Source organism: Excalfactoria chinensis, chromosome 4 (assembly GCF_039878825.1).
Source record: "Excalfactoria chinensis isolate bCotChi1 chromosome 4, bCotChi1.hap2, whole genome shotgun sequence".
NCBI lineage: Eukaryota > Metazoa > Chordata > Aves > Galliformes > Phasianidae > Excalfactoria > Excalfactoria chinensis.
Window position 1 is genome coordinate 56610733 of NC_092828.1, and position 12748 is coordinate 56623480.

The 12748-nt window shown below is 37.3% G+C and overlaps 1 protein-coding gene across 2 annotated transcripts in view; it reads right to left on the reverse strand.

The window, feature by feature from the left end:
* Window positions 1-12748, reverse strand: part of ARHGAP10 (Rho GTPase activating protein 10) — a 126228-nt gene that overhangs the window by 51529 nt on the left and 61951 nt on the right. The window contains exons 14-15 of one of the 2 annotated variants that reach the window (XM_072334661.1): window positions 8134-8208; window positions 586-673 (exon numbers count right to left, since the gene is read on the reverse strand). In XM_072334661.1, coding sequence (XP_072190762.1) covers window positions 586-673; window positions 8134-8208 — 163 coding nt within the window. The remainder of the gene's footprint in view (window positions 1-585; window positions 674-8133; window positions 8209-12748) is intronic. The other variant, XM_072334663.1, reaches the window with a different exon arrangement.

A 12748-nucleotide genomic window follows, 5' to 3' on the forward strand; every position in this document is an offset into this window, starting at 1 on the left:
TGATTGTGGCTTCCATATTAAAACCAGAAAACTAAAAATACTAAATTTACAACACATACAAGAAATATAATAAAGCTCTTAAACAATTTAGTAGAATATCTTGATTGGGAATCAGCCAAGCCATTTGAACAGAGAACAACTAAAATTCTTACTTTTAATATTCAGAATATTGTTAACATTTCATCTAGAATACCAAGAGCAAGGTTGAGGAAAAAAAGAGAGAAAATCTCAAGATTTCATAAACGTTCCCATTTTCATTCTACTATATTCAAACACAAAAAGGCAGAAAACACTTGCAATAGTCTCAGCTTTCAGAAAGTTTACTAACAATTCAGATCTCTGAACCACCACTGATGTTCCAATACATCTAACATAACAACTTTTCGCATTAACATAAATATTAGTTTTGCTAATTATTCTGCTCACCCCAAGACAAACAGCAAACACAGTATTTGCAGAAAATGCACTGCTGTTCATAAAAGAAAAAGAACATATGCTACATACCTACATACCTGCTTTTCTTAACACACAGCTTATGAGAATAAAAAATAGATGGTATGAAAAAAAAGTGAATGAGAAGCTCACCGCAGATATTGTTTCATAGCACTAGTAATTGTCTTCACTTCCCAGTCTACTGAGTTTTCCAGGTCAACTTCATTGCAGGTTTTTGCATCTAGAAAATATTCAGAAATTGAAGAGAGATGTGAAAAAACTGATGCTAAATCAGTGTCTTAAAAGAACAGGAACACATTAAACATGACTGTGTATTTGCTCAAGTAGTATTTTTCATTTTATTCTATAATTAATAAAACAGATGAAACTAGTGAGGGGTCTGGAGCACAGGTCTTATGAAGAGCAGCTGAGGGAGCTGGGATTATTTAGTCTAGAGAAGAGGAGGCTCAGGGGAGACCTCATCACACTGTACAACCTCCTGAAGGGAGGCTGTAGTGAGGACTTCGGCCTCTTCCCACAGGCAACAAACAGGACCCGAAGAAATGGTTGCAAGTTGTACCAGAAGAGGTTTAGATTAGACATAAAAAAACCTTTTTCTCTCAGAGGGTGGTCAAGCACTGGAATGGCTGCCCAGGGAGGTGGTGGAGTCGCCATCCCTGGCAGTGTCCAAGAGACGTCTGGATGAGGAGCTACGAGATCTGGGTTAGTGGTTTGTGGTAGCAATAGTAATGGGAGGACGGTTGGACTAGATGATCTTGTAGGTCCTTTCCAACCTTGTGATTCTACAATTCTGTGATACTTCGACAATGTCCAAACTTCCTTATAAATTTTATTTATAATTGTATTCATGTTATAAAAAACACTTTATTGCTGCACTGTTATTTAATGAAGGATTAAAAATCTCTTTATTGTGAAAAGAACTATATAGCAATTGCTATTTTCACACATTTAATAAAACAGACAGGTATAAACAAGCACAGAAAGATGTACATAAGCAGTTCGCAAAAAGATAAGGACAATTTATCTTTTCATTATTTAAAATACAAATAGATGGAGAATTCTTTAGAAGCAAAAATATGTAAAGCATTAGAAACCGTTATTGTGGACCGATTATGAAAATAGCCAACCAACTGCAGTATGATCATTTTCATTGTATGAAAATCATTATGAGATGTTCCAAAAGTAGAAAAAGGCTGTAAGTTTCCTCTACAAGATTACTGGAATGTTGCCCTTACTTGAACAGTCTTAATCAATGCCAATTTGTCCATTCCTCCCACCTTTTAGAAGTCCAGTTGGTAGTCTCATAACAAGACAGATCAAACTGAACTGACATATGTCTGAATAATCACAGAATCACAGAAACTTAGGGGTTGGAAGGGACCTCTGGAGGTCATCTAGTACAGCCTCCCTAATAAAACAGCTTCCACAAGAAAGCACCTATGTCGGTTTTGAGCACCTCCACAGAAGGAAACTCTCACAGTCTCTCTGGGCAGCCTGTTCCAGTGCTCTGTTACCTGCACGGTAAAGTTTTTCCTCATATTTGTATGGAACTTTGTATGCTCCAGTTTGTGCCTATTGTCCCTTGCTCTGTTGCTGGTCACCACTTAAAAGAGCCTGGCCCCATCCACTTCCCTCCCACCCTTTAGACATTTATAAGCATTGATACAATCTCCCCTCAGTCTTCTCTTGGGTCAACGTTCCCAGGTCTCTCAGCTTTTTTCTCATACAGGAGATGCTCTGGGCCCCTAATCATCATTACAGCTCTCAAGTGGCTTCACCCTTGCCTTTCTTTTGCTGGGATGTCCAGAAATGGAATCGATCAGCTGAAGATTTTTTGAGGCATTATTATGTGTTTTGCAACGTTTTGTCATTATAAAGAACAAGAAAAACAAAAGGTAAATCTAAAAACAGGAAGCAATAGTGATTTGATAGTCAAGACCACGGGTATGTAACCAAATTTGTCCAATATATTCTGTAACTTCAAGTGCTCAAGCATTACTATTATTACATATTCCTGTCAGTTGCTGCAGTAAACCACAACAAGAGTGAATGACACAGATTATGTGTTAAACCATTCACACAACTCAGAATTCATTTGTTACTTTGCCTGCCTGACAAACGACAGACACGTTTTAAAAAAAAAAAAATCACATTAGGAGCCTTGATTAAAGGGGTTGTCCTTTTACTGGACTAAATAATTTCATTCTAAAAGCTGCGGCAACCAATTTTTTCTGTAACTGAATATTCTCCCTCATTATATCAATTATTTAAATCCCTTATAAAATACAAGTCAGATTACATTTCCAACCAAGACTGTTACTAGTCAGCCAGCCACCACCCAAAATCCTCACAACTGTGTTAGGCAAAGATTTATTTTTTTTCTCGTTTTCACGTGCTAGCTTCTGATTTCTAATTCTCTTTTTGGAGAAGAAAACCTTTCTACCAAACTCCTTAAATAACTGCCGTAACATCAGGAACTAGAAGAAAATCTATAGGGATTTTGACATTAAACCACTATGTAATATCCTACCCCGTGTTTTTAAATAACTGCTTCATAACCATCAGCTCTCCTTTCCAGTCAAAGGAAATTTTCAATTACATAAAACTTAGTGATAATGAAACTGAGGTTGGAAAAAAAAAAAAAAAAAAAAACACAAGCGCTTCACTTCCAAAACAAACATACTAAAAAAAATGTAAGCTATTGCTTAAATACTTCATTATCTCTTGGTCAATAAAATCTAATTTGGCTATGCTACTAACTCCAAGCAAACCTTAGTTTGACTGCAGAAATTCATCAAAATTCATTAAAGGCTTCATTCTGATTCTTTTAGTTTGACAGTTGCCCTACATAGCTCCCTACCCACACCCCCATATACATACGCATCTATGTAAATATATACATACACAACAATATATAATCTGACTATTCCTGTTCCCTTTTTCACTGTGTACATCCAAGACCACTGTACAATCTGGAACTTCAACCAGAATTTCAAAACTTATTCCATTAGCTTTCATGCTATTTGTTTGCATAGCAGTCACCGTGCACGAAAAGGGAACTGTACACCTATAAAAATAACTAAGCATATTTATGGAACTGGTTTTGACAGACCAACTCTAAATTTCATGTAAATCTTCCTGACAATAAGGGAGCTTGAGTTTATAAAAACAGTTCACTAAAATAAGGTTAGAAGTGGACCCTACTTTCATTTGGGGTATGCCCACTGTAGGTATATATGCATACTATATATAAAATAATAAAGAATTCACCATAATTGTTTAAAAAAAAGCAAAGAAACTATAAGGTTTTCCTCTACAAAATGCAATGTCCAGCATTTTCCACACAAGGCAGTAATCAGAAATCAAAACTGAACTTATCAGTAGAAGCTTCAATTTCTGAGTCACTTCGCTACAAGCAATAGTCTGTATGAAAACTGATCTACCTAGCAGCCTGTACAAAACACAGAGATATTTTATGTGAAATTAACATAATCAGATCTATTACATAGATCACAGATGAAACAGGATTTGTCCCCCAGTGTTTTTCAGAAACTGAGCTTCCTAATGGCTCTGTAACTTAGTAGTAACTCTGTATCCCTGTTTCCAAGAAGGCATCAGATTAAAGCATCTTTTACCTGGAAATGTACTGAGCGCTTTATTTATCAAATGCCTTTGTCATTCAAATTTACACAAGATGACTGTGGCAAATAATGTATGCTGCTCTGAAAGTAATGCCTCCTGTTTGTTTCCATGGAAACTATAACAGAAACAAAGAGCACAATAGCACTAGTTGAGCAAATTTCCCAGTACAAAACACAGCCACCACCATGAGCTAAACATTTTCACCAGCAACGAACAAAAGCCTGCATACTGTGCTTATAAAAATCTTCACCAGAGGAGATGACCCACTGTTTCACAGCTGCTGTGATGGTAGTGTTGCTACAAAAATCTTGGCCATGCAATCCACCTTTCATAAGCCCAGACAGATGGAAGACAGCACGTGCCAAATTTGGACTATACAATGGGTGTGGTAGGACTGTTCCAGCCAAGGTTGGCGATGTGCTTCACAGTCTTCAAACTGCTACAGGGTGTAGAAGTTTGAGCCTTTAGTTTAGTTAGCATTGCAACATAGAAGAATCACTCCTTTGCTATCCAAAAAGTCAGGGCACATCACTTTACTTGCTGAGGGCTGCACCTTGAATTTATTCTTCAATGGGGATTTCTTATGTCAACACTCCATGGACTGCCAGTAGTGACACTATGTCTTGTAACTGGTGATGATGCAACCCAGGAAACTGCCACCTTCAGCCTCATACTGTTTCAATAGGTCCTGACAAACTTGCAGGTGGTCTTCTTTCTGTTCTTGTGTGAGCATGCATGAGACCCATCCATAGCAAACTTTACGATATTCCAACATTACCATAATTGTTTCTAATGCACTGAAGCCAATATTCCGTTCTGTACACAGTTCTGTGTTCTTAATCTGCTAATGAGCCGATTGAGATGCTCTTCATTTCATGGTGTGACAGCTGTGCATGGCCATACAGAATATGGCTTGCCTTTCACGCCACTGTCACCACTGCTGAAACATACTACCCAGTGTGTCACTGTGCTCACATCCACTGTTTGGTCTCTATAAACTTTCAGTAGGTGCTGATGAATGTCAGTGGGTGCCATTTTTTCTGCATGGAGGAATTCAGTGACACACAAAAAACAATTCCATCCCAGCTGAAACTAAGACAGCTTCATACATACTTCCATGTCAGACATAATTTTGTCAGCCTGCCCCTCTATCACACAGCAATAAAATACAGAATACTAGCAGGAAGGTACAGTCTCTACTTCTGTACCACCAAAACCTGCCTCTACCACTGTGAGTCATCATAATGAAATAGGAGGCACTACTTCTAGAGCAGCCTTTGTAGAATAACATAGCACAATGCTGGTCACATGCAACTTCAAGGACTAAGTTAACTGCAAAATCAAGTCTTTGTGGGGGCTTTTTACTGTTTACTTTTTTACTGTTTGGGGTATTTTTGTTTTAAAGCAGAACTGTATTTTTAATTGGTAAACCTCACTGAGCCTCATTTTACACAGGACTTTGTTTCACTACATTGAAAATCTGTGCATTCACAGAATTAGAAGAGCAGATTTCTAAACATACTGGTTGACTTTATACTCACTTGAATTTCAGTGTACTTTACCAAATTTTATAGAAAATACTTGGAGAAAGAGACAGAACTTACATGCTATTAATGCCCTTGGTTACCATTAGGAAGACTTTTTTGCACTTCAGGTCTTTCAGACTGTGAAACTCATGGCCAGTGACAGGTATCTTAAAATACTTTGAAATATTATCAAATATTTTAAAATACAGAAAGTTAATATGAGGTTTTTATGATTCTGAACAGAGCTTTCATATAAAAGGGTGTCTAAGAGTATACCTGGAGACAAAGGATTAAAGATTAATCACTCATTTTAAATTCTCTGTACTACTGTATATCAAAAAGAAACCCTCTTTATTCTTCTCTGAGGACAGACAGATAAAGAGCACAGATAGGATCGCTTTCAACAAATCATCAGAAAAAGAGCACCTGCTTGCAGTCTAACTTTTTTTCTATTCGGTATTTTGTCTTGTCTTGATACCACTGTATTCTTCCCACTTCAAATAACTATAGGAAACTTGGGAATGAGAAAAAAATGTTTCTAATTTAAAAAATAACTAAAAACAGATGCTGGAATCCCCACTAAACTCTTCCAGCTGCTACTGAACCACTGGCAACCTAAGTCTATTTAATTTGGATTCGACTAATGGCAGGGAGGAAAAATTGTCTGCCAGACCTGCACGCCCAAAGAAAGCCAGTAAGTGCAAAAGTGAAAAACATGTCATAATATTATATGCATCTTACTGAGATTTTCTGAATGACAGCGAGTCTTTTTTCCTATGGTCAATGGATAAAAATGGTTACTGTTTATTGAGCTTAACTCCAACACAGATAAATGACCATGAGAATCTGTTATATATCAGACATTGTTACTAATCTCAGTTCGTATTTTTTTTGTAAAACTATGTTATGCTGCAAAATTCTAAAGATTTGGGCAGGTTTATGTGCACAAATGAAGAACTTTGGGGTGCTGTTAATATTGATTAAAGTAAGATACGAGAAATTAATATTTAGCAAGGTCATTATGACAGACTGATATGATATACAGGCCCTCAAGCCTGATGTCTTATCATTTCTGAAGAGACAGCCTGTTTGAGTGGAAAAAAAAAAAAAAAAAAAAGGGAAAAGAAAAAGTCTTACAGGTGGCACTGAACTGACAGCAGCATATAATATAAAAGCGCTTTGTCATTCACATAATGTCTGGGGTAATGAAATGAATTCACTTTCTGGCTTCCTCCAGTTTGCAGTGCCAAAGAACACTGTGTTATCAGCACAGATGGAGCATGCATGGTTCTGGAGAAGAGCCTGGTGCAAACTGCAAACAAGCTTCTTTGCATACCAATGAATTCCTGAGAATCAGACCTTTGCTGTCAAGTGACAGGTTTGGAAGCTCTATAAAAATGAACTAATCCCAGTGGTCTTGTCTGACTGCATGTACTGTCAGTGCTCAGGACACGAAACTGGGAAACACAGCACATCTTGCAGTCAAGGCTACTACTTGGGTGAGAGATACCAGGCAGATGAGGGATTTCATCCAGGTGCCAACACTATTTATGTCCCCCCTTAGGGAAGGCAGAGTAGCAAAAGAACTACAGTCACTGGGACTACTGATGCATCAAAATTTCCAGAAGGAAAAAAAGTTTTGAGAATGATTTTATGAATCAAAAACATTAAAAGCTAAGCATAGCAAGATAGATATAATACAGTCTAAGATGCTAGCCACAAATAAGAGTTACTTCACTTAACTTTATTAAAACAAATCCTCCCTCCATCTGCTTCCCACCTTGGCACAGACATAGTTATTATTAATATACTGTATTCCTCAACTTCAACCAAAGAGCCCCTCACCAGCAGACTTAACTTAAATGCCTTATTTTGCACAATGATCAACTGAAGATGCACATGAGCAACCATCTGTACACCTTCGACAAGGGAGAAGGTTGAAAACATCAAACAATGAAGTAATAAGCTTCAAATGTTCTTAAATCTGGAATTTTGAATTATCTGACCAGACCCTTAAACTCAGGCCATTCTGAATTCATTTTACAGAATCACAGAATGGTGGGGTTGGAAATGACATTCTGAAACGATCTGCTGCAAGTCCTGCACCAGCAGGGATGCCTAGGGCAGGCTGCCCAGGCCCACATCCAGGCAGCTTCTGAAGATCTCCAAGGAGAAGACTCTACACCCTCTGGGAAACTTATGCCAGTGCTCATTCACCTGCACAGTAAAGAAGTGCATCCTGACTTGCATTAGCCTTGCAAAAAGCCCATGATTTACTCCTACGTATCCCTTAGTAGTTCTCTTAGTGTATGCCCACCAACAAATCTTGCATTCTGTGCTCAACCAGGGATGACCTTACAGTGCTATAAGGATAATTTTCATGGAGTAAAGCAAACTAGAGTTGGTCCACGTAAAACACAACTACAGGAAGATGCTTTCAATTTTAAACACAGACAGTAAAGCAAACATGAAATAAAATATGAAAAAAAATGATCATAAAATAGAGGCATACCCATCAACAAACTCAGAAGTCTCTGGACCTTTGAACTCACCCCCACAACTCTGTACAATCCTTGGTCATTTATACCTATTGTGCAAAAGGAGAGAGAAAAAAAACAAAACAGCAGAAGATCAAACACAGCATTAATATCTAAATTTAGCATTTGTTTTTTTTCCCCAGGCAACAAATTATCCTAAAAAGTAAAAAAAACTATATACACTATTAATGCAGTCATGAGAACAACTTTATAAATAAAGCACTGCAAGAATCCTTTCACTCGTGTGTTTTTGTGGTACACTCTCTTTTTCTTTTTTTTTTTTTTTTTAATTTTTTTTTTTTTTTTTTTTTTTTTTTTTTTTTCTTTTAAAGATTCTACTTCAGGTACCAGGAATAGAAGCAAGAGCTAATCTTTCCTTGAAAAAACAATGGCTGTTTTCAGATTTATAAATGACACTTTAGACGCATCAATGGCGACATTCTAATAATGCAAGAACCAGGCCAACAAATGATAAATTAACATTTATTTAATAAAGATAATTTTGCTTTTTTCCCAAAACATGTGCATGGCAAAAAGTTGTGATAAAATAAACTCAAGCCTAGTACAAGTCCCCAAAACCAAGGCTTCTCAGTTTTGTAGAAGCTTTTCTTTTAAGATTTGAGGTCTCACTCCAACCCACTGGGGTTCAAATATGAGTCAAATTCAGAAGCACCACCTCAGATTACTGAGATGAGTACCTCTGGTTTTGCTGGGGATGAATACAGTAGCCATAAACAGCACTATGTTTTCAGCCTCTTGCTATCATTCCATGTAAACAGTGGATCGTCTCCCTTTCATTTCTTTATTTCCTCTCAAACACATTTACTTCTCTATCATATTTCATCACCTACTTTTCCTTTTCTTCATCACACTCAGTATTATTCCAGGGAAATAAATAAATAAATATATATATATATATATATATATATATATATATATATAAATTAAAGACATATGAGAGGATTAGATGAGGAGAGAGTGAAAATGGCACAATACCATGTCTTCCTATCTATTGTATATTTGCAGAGCCTGTATACTGGAAGGTAAAATGTAACAGTCCTGAAGCTGACAAGATGTTTATTAGGCCACAAAACAAGCAGCAACCTACAATTACCACCATACTGTACTTCTATATTCAGATTGGCCTAGAAGAGTAGAAATGCCACAAAATACCTGTACTTCTACTGCAAGGAAATCTTCTCAAGTAACAGATTATATGCCATTCTTACTCAAAATATATTTCAACAAAGGCAGACTTGCAGAGCATTCACAGTTTAAATACCAAACAGCTTCAACCCAGAGAAGGAAAATTAAAACCAGTCATATGAGGAAAAGAGTTCTTCCTGAATAAGTAGTAAATGAAGTAAGTATAAAGCACTAGTTCTTTAATAAACTATTGTCAGACACAATCATAATACAAAGCAAAATATGGTGTCGAGAAATTCATGTTTTCTTCGTCCTCCTCTTGCCTAGTCTTGCTACACTTTTTCCCTCTTCTTCTCCCTTCTCCTCCTCACACAGCCTTCAAGAACTCTGAGATTTAGATGGACTCCTCACTCTTAGTACTGCACAAAACTCTGTCCCATATAACAGAGGAAACCTGATGTGCTACAGCAATAGCTGCTACTTCTCTGTTGTTCCACCTGTGCAAATCAGCGTTTTAATTTCTCCAGGATGCCAGCACTGCTGCAATACTGCTGAGCCTTCAGCTAGATCTCAGAGCTGGTTCAAGTTAACACAGTAAGTCAGATCTTCAGCATTTCATCTGTGGTCACCAAAACCACAGCTCTAGAGTATGCTCATAGTTTAACTGTGTGAAAAGAAAGAACCACAAAAAAGAAAAAGAAAAAAAAAAAAAAAAAAAAAAAAAAAAAAAAAAAAAAAAAGTTGTGACCATAATGCTACTCTTCTCAGAATATGAAGTTATCAATTTAGACAAGTAAGTTTTCCAGCAACCTCCGGAATAACTCCGTGATGGCATGCTATACAAGTCTTGCAGGCTGCCAGCACTGAGGGAAAATAAACACAGACTTTGGTCCATTTCAAACAAGGATGCACTAGGTATCTGTTTCTGAGAGCAGCAAGTATGTCCAGGAAAGTTCTGGTACAAAAGTAATAGCAAGCCTTTTAATTCATTGAAAAACTGCATCACACTTTTTTTGATATGATGCCCACCACTACTTTCCACAAAACAAGCCTTCTATATGCAAGAAATTAAAAAGCTGGAGATACTGTCATAGTCAAATTCACATCTTTAATTATTTCAGAATCTGTTTCATCATTTCCTGTGTTACTAACATTAAAAATCACAAAAACCAAACTGTGCTGACCCCAAACATCCACAACATACATTTCATGTTTTAAAAATGACTAAGATCAAACCAGAGAAACTACTACTCAGTATTAAAAGACATGATATGCATAAGTCTCTGAAATTATGACACACTGAAACTTAGACATTCCTCCAACAATAAGCATGAATCTGTGATAAAAATTATCAGATAACTGATCAGTTTCAAATTCATCAACCTAAAAAAGCACAGCTAGTTGCTAACTGACACCAAGAAGTGCAAAGATAAATTAATATTTCAACACGGTCTTAGGTGATACCTTTAAACATACCATTAAATGATGTTTTATTTAAAATACCAACAAAAAAAGTACCATTGAAGCAGTACTATTTCTAATGTACATTTCAGATTTTCAGCATACCAAAGGCTGATAATGCTTGGCATTTACAGAACACAATTGACAAGGTGACTCATTTCAAGGAACAGCTTACCACTGACTAAAATGCTGATGCTCTGTCCGTGGGCTCAACTTGCCTCTAATAGCAGCTCTGATCAGCACAGCCCTGCAGTGCAGTTTTCATCATACGATGAACCTGTATCTCTGTTACCAGAATTCAATATAGGTGCATGATTTGTGAAACATGCTTAGAAAGTTAAGGTATTTTAAGTGAACAAGTATTTACACTATTCTAAGGAAAACACATCTGCAGGCAAGTTTACTGGATGGCTGCCACTCCATGTGTGCCTGACACAGGCTATTAACAGAGGTGCAGATTTAACTGTTTGTTATCAGGTTTCCCAGTGCAGAAACAGTCATACAAGAGACATTCTCAACTCAAGGTAATATCAGACTTCTCTTTTTACCTGTAAAATGCTTTCTACTTCCTCCTCGCCATCTTCTATCTTTCTCATGAAGAGAAAAGAAATATAGCTCAATGCTGCCATCTGTCTCCACTGTTCAGATTGGCAGCTCCTGTAGGGCTAAAATCAAAGCAAATGGTACTACTCTCACACTTACCTACCACATGCTCACAAAATGCACAACCAACTACTTGTGCACAAAAACATGCACAGTCTTTAACACTGGAGCAAACAGCTCTTCTGTGCTTCTTTAAAATTTTACTGCTGTTCCATTATTCTAAGTTCAGAATTATAAACAAAATGGAATAATCCCACAATCAGACACAAAACATGCATTCGCATCCATCCAGAACTGTGCACCATATGTGACAGACAAGCTCAGCGTAACATTGCCTTGATAGCTCAGCATCTTCTGTTAGGTAAAGCACAGCCACTGTTATTATCCAGCGATGCAAAAGAACTCTCAATCAAAAGCAAATATATATTTTAATCAAGACATCAAGACACTATCTTTGATTTTTCTCTTCATTCAAAGGAAATCATTTTGTTCTTGGCTTTATAAAAGTGAATGTAACTGAGCAAAATTAACCAGCCATTGACAAGTTTATGTTCGATATCACTGTTATGCTCTTCTCTCTCTGAATACCAGACTTTCTGCTATGACATGACAAGACTATTCTCAGTTTCCTCCCACACTAGACTGTCCTCTCTTTCCACCCACACCAACCTCACACCCATTATGATTAAAAGAGATAAAAACATGGCACACAAGTACAATCTCTGAAAAGGCATCTGTCCTGCTTTCTTCTGTTGAACATAACTTGCCTTTGATATGTGATCATTAAAGTAAAATAGTCAAGTAAAAACTGTTTTTAAAACAGAGGTACAAAATCTGCAGATCTAAAACACAGTTTTTCTTTACCACTGCACAACTCTTCAGTTGAACTCTTTGGAGATAAACGACTGAGTATTCTCCTGACCCACTGTTTTTAGCTCAGCAGGTACCAGAGAATTGCAAAAAACGTAAACTGGTCCTCTGGGAACGCTGTCTGTCTCTGAAAGTAATACCTCCTATTTTATTATGTTGGTCCACTACATCAAAGGCAGATGCTGGTGGTATGGCAATAGAGGCTGAACCTTCCCACAAATACTGTTACATTTTGCTGCCATGCGACAGATGGCAGCAGTAGGGCAGTCTGACAGAATGACATCTGACATGGAAGGGTGTATGAAACAAAGGTGTGGAACTGAATTCCTCTATAAGGAAAGAAATGGCACCCACTGACATTTGCTGGCACTTCCTGAATATTTGTGGGGACCAAACAGAAGATGTGAGCACAGTGAGGTAGTGTGTAGTGCAGTTCAGCAGTGGCAACACAGATAGTGGTTCGCCTCCACTGGTGCAGATTTTTACAAGTATGGCAAGCAGGCTCCTGTT